The sequence below is a fragment of the Mauremys mutica genome, chromosome 1 (genome assembly GCF_020497125.1).
Source record: "Mauremys mutica isolate MM-2020 ecotype Southern chromosome 1, ASM2049712v1, whole genome shotgun sequence".
NCBI classification, from domain to species: domain Eukaryota; kingdom Metazoa; phylum Chordata; order Testudines; family Geoemydidae; genus Mauremys; species Mauremys mutica.
Window position 1 is genome coordinate 234,909,908 of NC_059072.1, and position 18,186 is coordinate 234,928,093.

An 18,186-nucleotide genomic window follows, 5' to 3' on the forward strand; every position below is an offset into this window, starting at 1 on the left:
CTGCAATATATTCCAAGATGCAGAAATTCACTAGAACTCATTTAATTTTTTCAAATGTTGAAATTTCAAAAAAAGGGCTAGGTGGACATTTTTTATTCTATTCCTCAACCAGCTTTATTCACAAGGCAAACCTTTTAGCCAGTAACAGAGTAGAATAGATATTTTCATTTCCAGAACAGCAACCTGATTACTTCTGGCTCATTTCCACTGCTTGTCCTGTGGCTTTTAAATAGCACTGTATAGCACTGATAACCATCTCTGGCAGCGTAGGGTTACAAAATTTTAAAGCAGGCAACAGAATGCACAATGTGGTTGCAACAATTTTAAAAAGTCTGATATTCTCCCAGCTTAAAAAAAAAAGAAAAACTATTTCAATATGAATCGTTGTCCAAGGATTTAAGAGTGACTAGTAATTTTGGATGCCTCAATTTTAGTTTTCTTGCAAGACACATGATAAAGGGGCCTGATTTTCAGAAAGCGCTGAACATCCACCCTTGGAAGATCAAACCCCTTTAAGGGGTGTTAAACCAGACAGTCAAATCTTTACAATCTTGAACTTTTTTCTTTAAAGTAAATTCTTTACTCATTTTTATTTCTGTAACTCGTAGAAATGTAGGATTAGATGGGATCTCAAGGGTCATCTAGTTTAGTCTCCTGCACAGAGGTAGGACTAAGTATTATCTTGACTGTCCCTGACAGTAAGGGTATGTCTACACTGGCAAGTTTCTGCACCACAAGTTATACTGCTTTTATTAAAATGCTGGAATTAAACCGCTGTTGCGTGTCCACACTCTGCTCGTGATGGTGGAGCACATCCACATTAGCAGCTCTTGCAACAGCAAAGACAGGAGCGCATTGTGGATAGCTGTCCCACTGTGCAACTGGCTCAGGGTGCTTTGGGAAGGGTTTGCGATGCCTCATGGGACAGGCACAGTGTCGCATGATGCAGGTTTCCAATCCCATTGTTTCATGGGCATCCTGCTATATTGTCAGCTGCTTTCAAACTGAAGTGTGTGGGGGGGAAGAGTGTGTGACAGGGAATGTGTGTGTGTATGGAGGGGAGGAGAGAGACAGTGTGTTTTGGGGGACAGAGAGCGTGTCGGCATGCTGTCTTGTAAGTTCAGACAGCGGCAGGAAGCAACCAGTCCTGATGCAGGGGGACGGGGAAACCCCGACATCAGCCCCCACCTCCCTCCCTGGGTGCTCTCTCTCTCTCTCTCTCTCACACACACACACACACACACACACACCTGCCTCTGTGTTCAACAGCACAAGAATTCCACATTAATGGTTTGCTTTGTGTCCCGCAGCAGATCAGCACAGCACCCAACGGCTGTCAGAAACGGTGCTTTGAAAGGGGAGGGGCGCATGTCTCCAGGGCAGCAGAGTTCAAAACAATGAGCAGAGCGGTCACTTGAGGGATTATGGGACAGCTCCGGAGGCCAATTACAGCGCAGAAAGCAATCAGGTGTCTACACGGGCAATAGAGCGCTGGAGCCTCTGCAAATAGCCTTACGACTCTCGTTGAGGTAGGTTTTTTTGCAGCGCTGCAACTGAGGCGTTTCTGCACATGAAGTGGCTTGGCAGTGTGTACACATCTGCAGTTGGAGTGCAAAAATCTGCTTTATTGCACAGAAATTTGCCAGTCTAGATAAGCCCTAACTTGTTTTAAAAAACTTCTAGTGACAGAAATTCCACAGCCTTCCTAGGTAATTTGTTCCAGTGCTTAACTAACTTACAGTTAGGAAGTTTTGCATAATGTCTAACCTAAATCTCCCTGGCTGCAATTTAAGCCCATTACTTCTTGTCCTCTCCTCCATGGATAAGGAGAACAATTTATCACCCTCATCTCTATAAACTTGAAGACTTGAATGTATGTATTTGAAGATGTATTTAGTCTTCTCCAAACTAAACAACCCAGTTTTTTTCAATCTTTCCTTTTTTTTAGACCTTTGTGTTGCTCTCCTCTCGACATTCTCCAAAGTGTTGCGCCCAGAACTGGACACAGTACAGTAACTCCTCACTTAAAGTCATCCCAGTTAACGTTGTTTCATTGTTACGTTGCTGATCAATTAGAGAACATGCTTGTTTAAAGTTGTGCAATGCTCCCTTCTAACATCGTCTGGCAGCCGCCTGCTTTGTCCACTGCTTGCAGGAAGAGCAACCCGTTGCAGCTAGCTGGTGGGGGCTTGGAATCAGTGTTGACTGGCAGCCCCCCTATCAGCTCCCTGCTCCCCTAAGTTCCCTGTGCAGCAGCTGCCCAGCAGGCTAGCAATTGGTGGCATTCAACTGTCCCTCCCCCCACTGCCATGTGCTGCTCCTGCCCTCTGCCTTGGAGCTGCTCCCAGAGACTCCTGCTTGCTGTATGGGGGGAGGGGAAAAGTGGGGGGCTAATGTCAGGGTGCCCCCCCCGCTCCTGCACCCCGCTTACCCCTTCTTCCATAGAGCAGGGGGTACACATGACAGGGTTCAGGATGGAGGGAGCTTCCAGGCAGCAGCTGCGGTCTCAGCAAGCTGATCTAATTAACAAGACAGTGTACTTAAGACTGGGGTCAGCTACTTAAAGGGGAAATGTGCATCTCTCTCTCACACACACAGGGTGTGTGTCTCTGTCTGCTATGCTCTCTCCCCTCTCTCCATGCCTGCTGCCTTGTAGAGTGAGGCTACATTAACAACCAGTTAACCTTTGAGGGCTCAGCCAAATGCTAGTTCATCATATAGCAGTAAATAAGAAATATCCCACCCTCTAACTTCACCACCTCAACCCAGCTTCACAATCATCATTGCTGTGTACCAATATTAAATTGTTTGTTTAAAACTTATACTGTATGTGCGTGTGTGTGTGTATATGTGTATATATATAGTCTTTTGTCTGGTGAAAAAAATTTCCCTAGAACCTAACCCCCTCATTTACATTAAATCTTATGGGGAAATTAGATTCGCTTAGCATTGTTTCGCTTAAAGTCACATTTTTCAGGAATATAACTACAACGTTAAGTGAGGAGTTACTGTACTCCATTAGAGGCCTTATCAGTGCTAAGAGATGGAAGAAATGCTTCTCGTGTCTTGCTTACACTATAGCCTGGTCTACACTAGGCATTTAAATCGGTTTTAGGAGCGTAAAACCGATTTAATGCCATAACCGTCCACACTAGGAGGCACCTTATATCGATTTTAATGGCTCTTTAAACCAGTTTCTGTACTCCTCCCTAACGAGAGGAGTAGCGCTAGTATCGGTATTACCATATCGGATTAGGGTTAGTGTGGACGCTGATCGACGGTATTGGCCTCCGGGCGGTATCCCACAGTGCACCACTGACCGCTCTGGACAGCAATCTGAACTCGGATGCAGTGGCCAGGTAGACAGGAAAAGCCCCGCGAACTTTTGAATATTTCCTGTTTGCCCAGCGTGGAGCTCCGATCAGCACGTGTGGCGATGCAGTTAAAAATCAAAATAAAGAAAGAGCTCCCGCATGGACCATGTGGACGTGATCGCTGTAAGGGCAGGCAAATCTGTTCTATCAGCGCTCCGTTACAGAAGACGAAATTCAAAATCATTTTTTTAAAATCTCCAGACAGACGCCATAGCAGGGGCTCAGCGCACTGCTGCGTGACAAGCGTAACGGAAAGCCAAAGAATCAAATGGACGCTCATGGACTGGAGGACTCAAGCTATCCCACAGTTCCTGCAGTCTCCGAAAAGCATTTGCATTCTTGGCTGAGCTCCAAATGCTTCTAGGGTCAAACACCGTGTCCGCGGTGGGTCAGGGCATAGCTCGGCAATTTACGCACCCCCCCACCCACCCCCAGAAGTGAAAGGGAAAACAATCCTCTCTTGACTCTTTTACATGTCACCCTATCTTTACTGAATGCTGCAGATAGACGCGATGCTGCAGCTGTCAACACTAACATCCTCACTCCCCCCCCCGCCATGGGTGGCTGATGGTGCAATACGACTGATACCCGTCCTCGTCATCAGTCTATTGGCACATGGGGCAGTGCAAAAGGGCTGGTAACCATGCCGACTAGCATCAGTGAGGTCAATCAAGGGCGCCTGGCCCTAATTTTTCCTTGTAGATGGTGCAGTATGGCTAGTAACCATCCTCATAATAGCAACAGGGGGCTGAGCTCCATCAGCCCCCACCCTTCATGTGTAAAGAAAAGATTCAATTACCCCTGGACTAGCAGAGAGATGCTGGGCTCCTCTTCTCCACACTCCTTACTGTCCTGTCTGGACTATCATAGCAGCTGGAAGCTGCCTTCCACTCATTTCTCACTAACAAGTCACTGTGTCTTATTCCTGCATTCTTTATTAATTCATCACACAAGTGGGGGTGCAATGCTATGGTAGCCCAGGAAGGCTGGGGGAAGAACGGAATCAACAGGTGGGGTTGTTGCAGGAGCAGCCCCTGTGAATAGCATACAGCTCATAATTTCTGTGGGATCTGACACAGAGCAGCTGGGCTCTCTGGCTCTATGATACAGTGGTTCTCTAGTACACTTGCCCATATTCTAGGCAGGACTGATTCTATTTTTAGATACCAAAAAGGAGGGATTGACTCAGGGAGTTATTCCCAATTTTGGCTTTTGCGCCCCTGGCTGATCGGCCAGGGGCACTTATGACAGCAGCAAATGGCACAGTGCAAAAGGACTGGTAACCATGACCATCTTATTACCAATTTATGGTATGGTAGATGGTGCAGTATGGCTAGTAACCATCTCTGCTATCATGCAAAAGCAAAAGCATGCTTCTGTGTAGCGCTGCTGAATCGCCTCTGTGAGCGGCATCTATTACACATACGGTGACAGTCACAAAAGGCAAAACAGGCTCAATGATTGCCATGCTATGGCATCTGCCAGGGCAATCCAGGGAAAAAAGCCACGAAATGCTTGTCTGCCGTTGCTTTCCCAGAGGAAGGAGTGACTGACGACATTTACCCAGAACCACCCGCGACAATGATTTTTGCCCCATCAGGCACTGGGATCTCAACCCGGAAGTTCCAAGGGGCGGGGGAGGCTGCGGGAACTATGGGATAGCTACGGAATAGCTACCCACAGTGCAACGCTCCAGAAATCGACACTAGCCTCGAACCGATTTAATGTGTTTAGTGTGGCCGCGCGCACTCGATTTTATAAAATCTGTTTTACAAAACCGGTTTATGCAAATTCGGAATAGTCCCGTAGTGTAGACGTACCCTATGGCTAACACATCCCAGAATGATGTTCCTTTTTTTGCAACAATATTACGTTACTGATTCACACAATATGAATATAATTCTATGAATTGAAATTCTTCACAAAGCTTGGTCTACCAAAGAACAAAATTAGCCAACTAATTCAGGTTGGATGAGTAGGCAAAGACTGACTAGCAAGAGGTTTGACAAGAATGCTCCTTGACCATTGGTCTGAACCTGTAATATCCAATGTCATCTGACCAACCAGATGGCCTTTGAAGGGACAATAATAGTGTGGCCTTTGGTAGTAATATGGCCCATAATGTGTGAAGCAGCATGGGGCCCCCTGTGCCAGACAACCTCAGCCTCTCCCATTGAGGTTGGGCTGTCCCAAGTGAACTGATGGGTAAGAATTCTCAAAGGCATTTCTAAATTACATCACTATGTTAAAGGTTTGGAGTCAGTATTTTTCACAAAAAGGATCAATTAATTGTTTTTGATGTGTGGTTGTTCTTGTAATGAGAGCTGCTAATAATTTCATTTGGTATTTTTAAAACTCATAACTTGGGTATTATTCTCCCTTTATCCTGTGTCTCAGTACCAGAGGCAATGTAACACGGAGATTAGTAGATTCTTCCCCTCTGTCTATGCAGATTAATATATCTCAGTGAATTGTATTCCCCTTTCTATCAGTCATTTATGTTTTCATGATGCACTGTTTTGATTTTATTGGCATTTCATTTCAGTTTAATTTGCCATGGCAAGGCCCTTAAAAGTATTCATATTGACACTCACAGTTTTGGTACTGGAAGCAACCTACTATGAGGTAGGGAGAGAGGGCAAGGAAGCCGTAAAAGTGCTGGTTTAACTTATTGTCTAGTAAAAAAATAAGAAGTTGATCTCATTCATGCTAGATAAGTCAGTAAACATTTCTATTAAACACAAAAATGAAGCTTATGTTTTCCCTCCTTCCTCTTCTTTGTCTAAAAGTAGCAGTTTCCTTTGTATTACTAAAATCCTCATTTGTAATAGAGAAGCTGAACTGTTGCTAGTGCAATCAGCTTGACATTTATCAACAGATTTTTACTTATAGTGCAAAAAACCCCATTAGGATTGTTATTTCTTTGTAATATATACTGTGCTGTTTTGTATTCCAGAATGTTTACAAGGCACGCAGGAATTTGCTGCACAGCGTGTGCAGTGTATTTCCCACTTATATTAATGGAATGATGGTCACAATGAGAGCAGAATAGGCCTCTGAGTTTGCAACATGCAACAGTGCCATGCGACCAGAAATACACTCTTTATTTGATGAATGCTCTCCTTATAATTACGTTGTCATAGTGATGCATTTTTAATAGCACTAATTCTTATGCCAGTAAAGTTCCAGAGCAGCAGCTCTTGACATTTTTTACAGTATTCCTTTATGTAAATTGTAACTTTAACAGAGAAGAGCAATCCATAGTACAGAAGTACCAGTCTCTTAGCATCAGCAGAACTATAGCATTTGATCAAGTTAAATTAGGCCAGAGCATATTCTGACATATACAGTGACCAGAACATTATACAAAACCTTAGACGGCTTAGTCTTTAAAAGCAGAAACTACATTGTCATTGATTATGATCTTTTAAAGTGTAAATGTTTAATGATTTAGGATCCTGAGCACTTAAGATGACATCTAATTAGGCAAAAAGACAGGTTAAATACCAGGAATTAGAATTTTTCAAACGTGTAGCTTCAGAATATTAATATGTGTGGGCACAGCCCTCCAGCATCACTGAGATTCAGGAGCTTCTACAAAAGCCCTTTGTAGTACTGAATGTTCAGAGACAAGTTTATAATGGGCCATGCGTTCCCCAACCCCCAGCCACCTCAGTTCCTTCTATTAAACCTCAGAGTCCTAGGGTAAGTCTTCACTACCCGCCGTATCGGCGGGTAGCAATCGATTTCTTGGGGATCGATATATCGCGTCTCATCTAGACGCGATATATCGATCCCCGAACGCGCTCCTGTCGACTCCGGAACTCCACCAACCCGAACGGCGGTAGCGGAGAAGACATGGGGAGCCGCGGACATCGATCCCGTGCCATGAGGAAGGTAGGTAATTCAATATAAGATACTTCGACTTCAGCTACGTTATTCACGTTGCTGAAGTTGCGTATCTTAGATCGATTTTCCCCCCGTAGTGTAGACCAGCCCCTAGAGCGCAATAGGGATGGTCAGCAGTTAGCGTGAATATGTTGACAGCCAACACTCTCAGTGAACCACAGTTACTGCAAATCAACCTTTCTTCTTAGAGATGATCTCTGCATATTCCCATTTGTCAGAATCTACTTACCATTACAAACCCCAAGAAGGTGGGCTGAGGAGTTCTAATTAAACAAAGATTGCTGTACTGCCCTCCCAAAGTGAGCATCAGACCTAGATGCCACATCGAGAAAGGTGCTATGTAAACATGTGAGCAGAACTGGTAGCAGCCCTGCAGCTTTCTAAGATGGAAACAGTATGGAGGCAGGCCATTGATTCTGCCAGAATCCTAGCAAAGAGATGGTCAGATTTTCAGTTAAAGCATAACGTGTCTCAATGCATAATCTGATCCACCTTGACAGGCACTGCATCGAAATTACATTCCCTTTACATTGGCTCCCAAAACCTACAAAACACTTTAACACCTAATACCTTAGTCTTATCTAAATAAGAACAAACAATAATTTAAAAAGAAATGTAAAAGAATCCAAACACAATTTTCTCCCTGGGCAGAGGACAGAAAAAAAGAAGAGAACCACATATGGCAGATTCTAGTCAAATCATGTAACACACTAATAAGAGCCACTCCGATATCACAGTAGTGGGCTCAGTATAAGAACCTCAATATAAAATAGCACAATAGACTAGCAATACTCTAGATAGGGTATGGAACCTAGCTTCCCTTGGTTGACAATGGGGTTTTAAGAAGAAAACACTGCCAAAGGGCTTGGTTTTGGTGGACCTCAGAAACAGGTTTGTAAAAGGATGCAGAACAACTTTGTCTTGGTGAAATACAGTGAAGGGAAGATCAGCCATCAAAGTATGCAGCTCATTCATACTCTGACTCTACTCTGTATTATTTGGAGATCAATCCAATTAAGCATCTGGGTGTTGAGGATACATATATCCTAAATATCCATTTGGCTATCAGTCTGAAAAAGGCTACTGTACTAAGGATTCAGTCTTTTGTTGCAGTGTTTTTAGTTTATTTAAGAAAAAAAAATCAAATGATTTACCTTTATTTTCCTTTTGTCCAGATAGGTACTAAATGTCTCCCTCCTTCTGGTAAAACCTAGATCTGCAGTAATTCAAGCATCTTCCACAGCTGCAGCTGGCTAGAGGGAAGACGGTGGAAATTCATACAGGGCTCTTTTGTATTAGCACTAGTTTCCTGAGCCTCTCTCTATGTACAGAAAAGATCTGGTTGTTATCCTTTTCTTGGAAGTTCTTGTCAAATAAAGCTTGACCAGCTCCATTCTGGTGTACAGGCACTATACACAGTCATATGGGACTTGCAGCCCTTTAACTAAATTTAAACTAGCCATAGATGTGAGTGCATATACAGGATATTTTGCATGCTAGCATTCTGGAACCTTCAATGCTCAATCCTTACAAAACTTTTGCACTTGGACAAATGATGCTGGAAGCTCTTCCTTTTGGACAAATGCAATCCCTAGCAGAAACAGCCATTACGGACACTGCAGAGTTTACGAGGCTGAAGCATATTTTCTAAAGAGTACATAAAATACAAAGACAAGAAAGAAACATACATACTCTGATACTTGCATACATTTCATTTTTGTTATGCAGGCTTGGGTTTGTGCCCACATGCAAACCACAATGCAAGAAGGGTAAGGTTAAGTGAGTATGATAGGATAGCATTTTATAGTTTTCTAGGCCTTTTTTAAGGATACCCATGAACTAATTTGCCCTTTCTTTTTTATAATCCAGTAAACCTTTTAAATGTATTCTTTTCAAGTGTATTCCCAGCTAAAGTTCTTCTCATCAGCTATTGACTTCCCATTCTCCTGGTGACTTCTATCTAACTTCTATTGTCTCTGGAATCACCTTGTTCCATTTACACTGGAGACACATGCAAAACAACATTCCTTTGTTCCTCAAGTCTGCCCCCACAACATATTTTAGGAACATTTTTCCAGTATACATGCATCACTCTTTACACACCACCTGTACATACACCACACAATGATATTCATGAGCAGCACATCATCAGTTTTTATATGATACTTTACTGATAGTACAACAATTGTATATACAATCAGCTGATTCAGCTGCTTATTTTGAGGGTTCAAATGGTAATAATAAAATTCAGAATTGCATATGAAACTAGTGGTCAAAATGCCAATAAGAGAAGTTGGGAACACTTAAAGAGCACTAATTAATAATATACTGTATTTTGAACATATCAGGTGCTTCTTACAATATCAGAGAACTGCCACAGAGAGCTACTGAGAAATCAGAAGTGAGGAAAATACTATATTGTGCCAGGTCAGTGCCCATAGCAATGTTGATAACATCAGCTGCGTACTAGAGCAACAAGCTAGAGGAGTACATAGAGTCTCTTTCTATACAACAGTAACATGTTGGAGTGAGATAAGCTATGTGAAGGACCTTTTACTGGCTTGAGCAAAGATCTTTATGGATGCTGCTCTATTGTCTCCACAGAAAAGGTATTTATGAAGAGCTGGGATTGGAAAAGAGTGTTATCAATGACAACTGAACACTCTCCAGAGAAACTGACACAAAAGGGAGAGAAGAAGAATGTTTAGCTACCACCTGCTTGTGCTCTGCATGATACTCTGCATGATTGTCAAGCTGCTACAACACTTCCATACAAAAGTGACATCAAGCAAACTTTATGGCCAGATTCTGCCTAGCTCTGTTTTGCTATGCGGCATGGAGGGAGGATGCAAACAGACTTCTCGCCACCCTTGTACGGCACATCTTAGTACTAGGAAAAATTGCAGTCCATGAATTCTGGGAATAAGAGGGTCTGCTCTATTCTAGTCACTAAAGAGGTTGAGAAGATAAGGGTCCATTGCTCCAACTCTCTCCACTCACCCCTCTTCCCTAAGGGACACCAAAGCTGACTAGCTGCTCAGGAGAAGGAGCGAGAACTCCACTCCACAAAGATGAATGGTGTGACCCGGTGGTGCCTAGAACAGCCCTCACTGGAAATGCCAAAGTCAGGGCAGGCTGCAAAAGGGAGAGCAGATACTCACAAGACTGGTGGGTAATGCTGAAGTTAAACTCCTCAACCAGTTACAAACAGTGCTTCTGATCCCCAAACTGGTCATCAAGAAAAAGAAATCACACAGCCCCTTTATTGCATTCAAGGTCTCTCGCTCCCAATCAGCACCTAGGTCCAGTACAGTGAAAAGTTATTTTAAAACTCTGCTCACTATACAAAATGTTTTTTCTGACCTCAAAGGGCCAGCCACCTTATCCGGTCAATATTAGGTTGGATCTTATCCAAAATACCATGCTGCCAGCCAATCCTTTAGTGTCTAAAACTAAAGGTTTATTATAAAGAAAGAACAAGAAGAGAGTTGCTAAATGGCAATGCAACCACATAATACAAAGATTTCATAGTCCATATACCAGGTTCTGAACAGTATTGGTGAGTTTGGTGGCTTGAAAGTCCCTTTGGAACACATCCACAGCTTGGATGGGTCATTCAGTCCTTTGTACAGAGCTTCAGTTTGTTGCAAAGTTCCTCCAGAGGCAAGAAGCAGGACTGAAGACAAGAAGTAGGGCTGAAGACAAAATGGAGAAGATGCAGCTGCCTTTTATAGGGTTTTGCCATGCACCATGTATTTTCTTTGTTCCAAACACAAGCTACCCAGCACATAGCCTGGAAGCCTAGGGTTGCCAGGTGTCCAGTTTTTGACTGGAATACCCAGTCAAAAAGGGACCCTGGTGGCTCCAGTCAGCATCGCTGACTGCACCATTAAAAGTCTGGTTGGCCCGGGGCTGACAGGCTCCCTACCTGGCTCCGCGTGGCTCCCCAGAAGTGGCGACACATCCCTGCAGCCACTAGGCAGAGGGATGGCCAGGGGAGCTCTGTGCACTGCCCCCACCCTGAGTGCCAGCTCTGCAGCTCCCATTGGCCACCTAAGAGCCAAGGGACATGCCGGCCACTTCCAGGAGCCACCTGAGGGTAAGCACCACCCACAGCCTGCATCCCCTCCCGCATCCCAACCCCCTGCCCCAGCCCTGAGCTCCTTCCCTCACCCAAACTCCCACCCAGAGCCCGCACTCTACACTTGCTCCTGCATCAAACCCCCTGCCTCAGTCCTGAGCCCCATCCCATACCCAAACTACCTCCAGGAGCCCGTACCCTCTCCCACACCCCAACCCCCTGCCCCAGCTCAGAGCTCCCTCCCACTCTCCGAACCCCTTGGCCCCAGAGCCCCCTCCTGCACCCCAAACCCCTCATCCCCAGTCCCACCCCAGAGCCCACATCTCCAGCTCACCTCCCCGCCACACTTGAACCCCCTGCCCCAGCCCAGAGCCCCCTCCCATACCCTGAACCCCTCATTTCTGGCCCCATCCTGGAGCCCACACCCCCAGCTAGAGTCCTCACCCTCTCTCATACCCCAACATACCCTGCCCCAGCCTGGTGAAAAGGAGAGAGTGAGTGAGTGCAGGGAAGAGCAAGCGAGTGAGTGGGGGTGAGGCTCAGAGAAGGGGTGGGGCAGAGGCGAGGCCTTGGGGAAGGAGTGGAGGAAGGGTGTTCAGTTTTGTACAATTAGAAAATTGGCAACCCTATGGAAGCCTTAGAGTTCTATCCTTGGGCATGCCCCTGCATGCCTTGCTGAGTCATAAGGTGTAGCCCCTGACCCTTTCGATGAGTTCACTGTACAGCTGATGTCCCTTGATGGGCCATAAAGCAGGCTGGGCAGTGCTGCCGCCAATCTGTCTGGGGGTGTCGCCCAGATGCACAGCATAAGTTTGGAAACACAGATATACCCTATGTGTCTATAACTCATAATATAAAGGTGATACAAACATATTAAAAAGATTATCAGACTTGGCAAAGTATAACATTTTTGCAGATACCTCATATGGTATCTCTGCCATGATTCATTGCAAATTTATAATACTGGTATCAGCAATATCATAAGGTGTCCCACATACTCCATAAAGCATCACACATGGTAGTGAGCAAACAACCTCTATAGACCTGGGAATTCTGAGAAACACACTGCGTCCCCTGCTCCCTGTAGGGTAGTGCAGTTATACCCTGTTCTGGATGTGGTGCTATACCTAAATGGTATAATCACATCTTCGTGTTGCATGACTGAGCATTACAATACCCTTTCATTCCATGATCGTGTACTGGTTCTCAAATACACCACTTCATGCATTTCTTTCCTAAAGCCTTACTTACATGTGTAGCATCTTGATATCTGTTTTTAATTGCATCAGTCCTGTCATTTTCCAGGATTTTCATCCCCATATGCAGTCCAAGGTGATTATGGAAAGTTTTGGATAAGATGTATAGATGATTATTCACACTAAACCTCCAAATTATTTGAGGTTTACGAATCAGAGTCTTAAATCCACCTCTCCTGACAGGCTAACAAACCTGCTGAAAAGCATTGAAATTGACAGCATGAATGGTGATGCCCAGTGCAAAAGGTTTGTGTCATGTCAACATTCTGAAGCCTTTTTATAATTTGTCACCATGAGTGTCAACTGACCTGGGACAAGTACTGCATAGTGTCACCTAAATGAGAAAATGACTCCTTCAGCACAGGGATTTTTATAGGAAGGGCAACAGGTTGACATTATGCCACCATGAAAACTTAGCTAATAAAAAGAAATAGATCAGTGAGCAATGTTTAGTTCCTTGGCCTTCAAAGCACAATTATAGTGTTCATAAAAGCATGAAAAGTCTAATAATTCACTTGGGATTTGTGACTTTGTCCCAGTGGTTCCTTTATACTTTGTTGCTTTCAATAGTAAAAATTGTCCAGTTGGCATAATACCCACTAAGCTGTCCAGCAAACATTCCTATTAGCTGTACATTTTATTTAAAAAGTAATATCTGGCTCTGACTCAAATGTAACATCATGTTACAGAAACTCTGCTCTAAACAAATAAAAATTTAGAAAATATACTCAGTTACTGTAGGTCTCGGCACTGTGTTGATATAAAACATTGTTGTGCAGCATCAAATTAATGTCAAATAATAAATTGGCTGTGTAGATAGGTGTGTTTTCTGGATAAAAAAGGAGAAAGGTATACAAAAGATGAAGAAAAAAACCCAGCACTTTAAGCAATTTATTTGTAACCATAGCCTGAGGCTTTTTTCTGATTCTTTTCAAGTTGCAATAAAAATTATATGAAATATTTAAAATGTGAACAGGCAAGTTTACTTACTGTTTCCTGGATGCCAGCGCACTGCATTTAAATATGCATTACAGTAATGGAAGAGAAATTCATGCTCGGATCGGAGAATTTTCCATTGAAGCAAGGGCATCAGATCATGTCCATCAATAATTCTGAATAAGAAAGCATTTCAAAGTAAGGGAGAATAACACAAGCCTTTCCTGGCTGAGAAAAAACTAACTATGCATTTCTATTTCCTAACAGACAGTGCAAGTGCCATTCCACCATGAAGGCCGGAGTGTTAGAGCTGGCCTACTTTTCATGACTTGAAGGGACACAACAAATTGGTGAATCTGGAGCAAAACCTGCTGGCATTTTTTCTCCAGTTCTACATTATTCACAGGACCATTAATTTTGCATTTTGCCTTTTGCGGATAGTTGCCTTTCCTATCCCATTCTCTCTATTTTTGGTCTGGAAATAATTGAGCTGTATGTGAGTACATTTCTGGAACATGGGCCTCTAGATACATAAACACGTATAGCCATTAATGCTGCTTAAAAGAGTAGATTTGCTGTGGTAGCTGTGGGACAGGTAAGTGAAATCTTCAACACATGCCCTTGGTTCTGCCCTAGCTTTCATGGTTAGGGACATTCAGGGCACTACCTGAATGTATTCTATAAGCTAAACTAAATATGAATGCAATGATTCCAAAGTTGAAATGAATTATTTTCAGAATACATGTTAAGGGATGAACTGCATGGTCACCAAATAAAAATAGTTCTCTAACAGCTGCTGGACATATCTGATCATGCTTTGAAGGAATCCATCCATTTAGATGAAAAAGGAGTTATATAATCAGCAAAACATGACTGTTTCTGTTCATTAAGCTATCAAGTTGCTAGAATGAACTGACAGGAAAAAATAATCACAATCCACGGTTTTGGCATTGTGTGAATTACATGTTTTACAACAGTTTTTAGAAAAGATTAATTCATGCACATACATAGATCAGCAAGGCTATTATTCTTTCAGCTTTTTGAAAGACATCCTGTAAAAACAGTTTTAAAACAGTTGAACTTTTAAGCTTCTATGTACATTTTAATTATTATGCAATTCCCTGTTATTACAACCAATGCTTGAAAAAATTGCCAAGTAATTACTGGGAAATTAAACCTACTGGCCAGAAACTGATGAGAAAAGTTTGGAAATCATGGACCACCACCATGGTGAGCTAAGTACTCACCCCAAGCTAATGAGGAGGGAGAAGATACTGGGGCTTCTACCACAATGTTGTCCCTGGCCTCCGCGTAGGGTTCCATTTCTGATATCACTCCCTGGCTAGGAAGTGTCTGATAAAATTAGAAACTACTTTCCTACCCCCTAGTGTCCTGCGGTCTGATTCATGGAATCAGAGTCATGAGATAGCTCGTTGAGATAGGAGTAGAGACAGGCTGGAACAGGGGCTGACTATCATAGAAACAGACACAGGTTGCAGGACCTTTTCATACCCCTTCGCGACAGAAGTTTTGCCAACATAAATGCTAGTGTAAACATGGCCTCAGAGAGAACCCAGTGATGACTCATCAAATGTAGACAGACTCAGAGGTAACTCATTGTACATGGGTGAAAATCTCCTTATTAGGTTCCTTATCTATTTTTTGGCTGCTACAAGGATGAGGATAGGAGAAGAAAGTGCCTCTGCTACCCTCCCTCTCCAGTCTCTTTGCTAAGGATGTGTGTTTCTTTTCTAATTAATCCCTTTTCTACTTAATCCCCCAGGGGCAGCTGCCTACAGTCAGAAGAGGGTGGTCTCTGCTATCTTTCCCATCCTAGAACCTCATTTTTGGGTCTTCCTCTCTGACGTGTAGCTTTTCCCAGATCTAAACCTATTTGTTGGCTTTTTTTGCTGGAAAGAGTTCAGAGGACAGCTGGTGAGTGATCCAGTCACTGGAGTGCTTCATGCTAGTCACAATAACCTGTTTTGAGCTATTGTAGAACAGTAATTATGGCATGTAGTTCTTTCCACTTCTCCTTGCCTAGAAGGACTGTGGTGGCAACAAAGCAATTTGATGGCAGAGGTTAAAGCAGAGAAAGTGGTGGGGGCATCACAGGAAAAGAGGAAAAACAAAACAAAACAAAACAGAACATTCCTAGGGGCTTAGTGTCCACTCCGAGAGCATGAGATCTATGTCCTTAAAATCTGCACACATCAAGACCACCAAGGATCTAACAGAGTGATTGTTTGTAATGGATGTCCCAGGGCAAGCCTGTAATTTTTCATATCCTATACCTGTCTTGTCTGTTTCTACAAGCACTCAATAAATCATCAGCAGCAGAGTGTCTCTTCACTGCAGCTGTGAAGAAATACCAGTCTGGCGTATCAGCTGGTACTCATTTTTGCCATGTAAAATTAAAAAGTGACCCTGCTTTATTGAACTCAGAGTAGCTTGAATATTCTAACAACATATGATGAACTAATTCTGCAGCTATCTAATTTGAGTTTTAATGGACAGTTAAAAATAGTCACTTCATAAAGTAGTTCTGGATGCCAGTTGTGATGTTCCTTCCTATTTTTCCATGGAAAATATTACATTTTTTTTTCACTTTGAAAGTCATAATTAATTTTGAACACCATTTCATGGAGAGTGTCAGATAAACTGTATAAATGAATACTAATAAACTCCAAACAATCTCAGATGGTTAAGATGACTGTGCAGGTGCATAGGGGGTAATATGCCCCTTCAAAAGCTAGTTTGGCCTTGAGTTTAGCCACACAGGGTTGAGGTGTTACAAGTCAACTAGCCTGCGCAGGCAGCAGAGAATAATGGGGGACAGGTGGGGAATGGATAGAGATTTTAATCTGCCCCCTCAACACACCAGCCGACAGAACTCATAACAGAGCTCATGTGGCATGTTGTCAGAGTATTAATTTATTTGTGCTATAGGCCAGCAGCAAATTACTTTCCCTGAGCAGCAAAGGGAGAGCAGGGAGGGAATTGTGACTCCCTGAACCACATTTCCTTCTCTGGGATTGTCCTGAGACAATGCAGCAACATGCAGCAACATAGAAGTCCTGGCACAGTCAAGGAATTATGATGTAATTGGAATAACAGAGACTTGATGGGATAACTCACATGACTGGAGTACTGTCATGGATGGATATAAACTGTTCAGGAAGGATAGGCAGGACAGAAAAGGTGGGGGAGTTGCGTTGTATGTAAGAGAGCAGTATGACTGCTCAGAGCTCCAGTATGAAACTGCAGAAAAACCTGAGAGTCTCTGGATTAAATTTAGAAGTATGAACAACAAGGGTAATGTCGTGGTGGGAGTCTGCTACAGACCACCAGACCAGGGGGATGAGCTGGACGAGGCTTTCTTCCAGCAACTAACAGAAGTTGCTAGCTCACAGGCCCTGGTTCTCATGGGTGATTTTAATCACCCCGATATCTGCTGGGAGAGCAATACAGCAGTGCACAGACAATCCAGGAAGTTTCTGGAAAGTGTAGGGGACAATTTCCTGGTGCAAGTGCTGGAGGAACCAACTAGGGGAAAAGCTCTTCTTGACCTGCTGCTCACAAACAGGGAAGAAAAAGTAGAAGCAATAGTGGATGGGAACCTGGGAGGCAGTGACCATGAGATGGTCGAGTTCGGGATCCTGACACAAGGAAGAAAGAAGAGCAGTAGAACAGAGACCCTGGATTTCAGAAAAGCAAACTTCGACTCCCTCAGGGAACTGATGGGCAAGGTCCCCTGGGAGAATAACATGACGGGGAAAGGAGTCGAGGAAAGCTGGCTGTATTTTAAAGAATCCTTATTGAGGTTGCAGGAACAAACCATGCCGATGTGTAGGAAGAAAAGTAAATATGGCAGGCGACCAGCTTGGCTTAACAGTGAAATCCTTGCTTGTCTTAAACACAAAAAAACAGCTTACAAGAAGTGGAAGATTGGACAAATAACCAGGGAGGAGTATAAAAGTATTGCTCAGGCATGCAGGAGTGAAATTAGGAAGGCCAAATCACACTTGGAGTTGCAGCTAGCCGGAGATGTTAGGAGTAACAAGAAGGGTTTCTTCAGGTATGTTAGCAACAAGAAGAAAGTCAAGGAAAGTGTGGGCCCCTTGCTGAATGAGGGAGGGAACCTAGTGACAGAGGATGTGGAGAAAGCTAGTGTACTCAATGCTTTTTTTGCCTCTGTCTTCACAGACAAGGTCAGCTCCCAGACAGCTGCACTCTGCAGCACGGTATGGGGAGGAGGTGATCAGCTCTGTGTGGAGAAAGAAGTAGTTCGGGACTATTTAGAAAAGCTGGATGAGCACAAGTCCGTGGGGCCGGATGCGCTGCATCCGAGGGTGCTAAAGGAGTTGGCCAATGAGATCGCAGAGCCATTGGCCATTCTCTTTGAAAAATCATGGCGATTGGGGGAGGTCCCGGATGACTGGAAAAAAGCTAATGTAGTGCCCATCTTTAAAAAAGGGAAGAAGGAAGATCCAGGGAACTACAGGCCAGTCAGTCTCACCTCAGTCCCTGGAAAAATCATGGAACAGGTCCTCAAGGAATCAATTCTGATCCACTTAAAGGAGGGGAAAGTGATCAGGAACAGTCAGCATGGATTCACCAAGGGCAAGTC

General features: G+C 43.6%; 1 protein-coding gene across 5 annotated transcripts in view; it reads right to left on the reverse strand.

The window, feature by feature from the left end:
- STS (steroid sulfatase) overlaps positions 1 to 18,186 on the reverse strand; it is a 184,596-nt gene that overhangs the window by 37,225 nt on the left and 129,185 nt on the right. For 4 of the 5 annotated variants that reach the window (XM_045000095.1, XM_045000016.1, XM_044999950.1 and 1 more), the window contains one exon: positions 13,611 to 13,732. In XM_045000095.1, the coding sequence (XP_044856030.1) occupies positions 13,611 to 13,732 (122 nt within the window). Of the gene's footprint in view, positions 1 to 9,440; positions 10,979 to 13,610; positions 13,733 to 18,186 lie in introns of those variants that run through there. The other variant, XM_045000137.1, reaches the window with a different exon arrangement.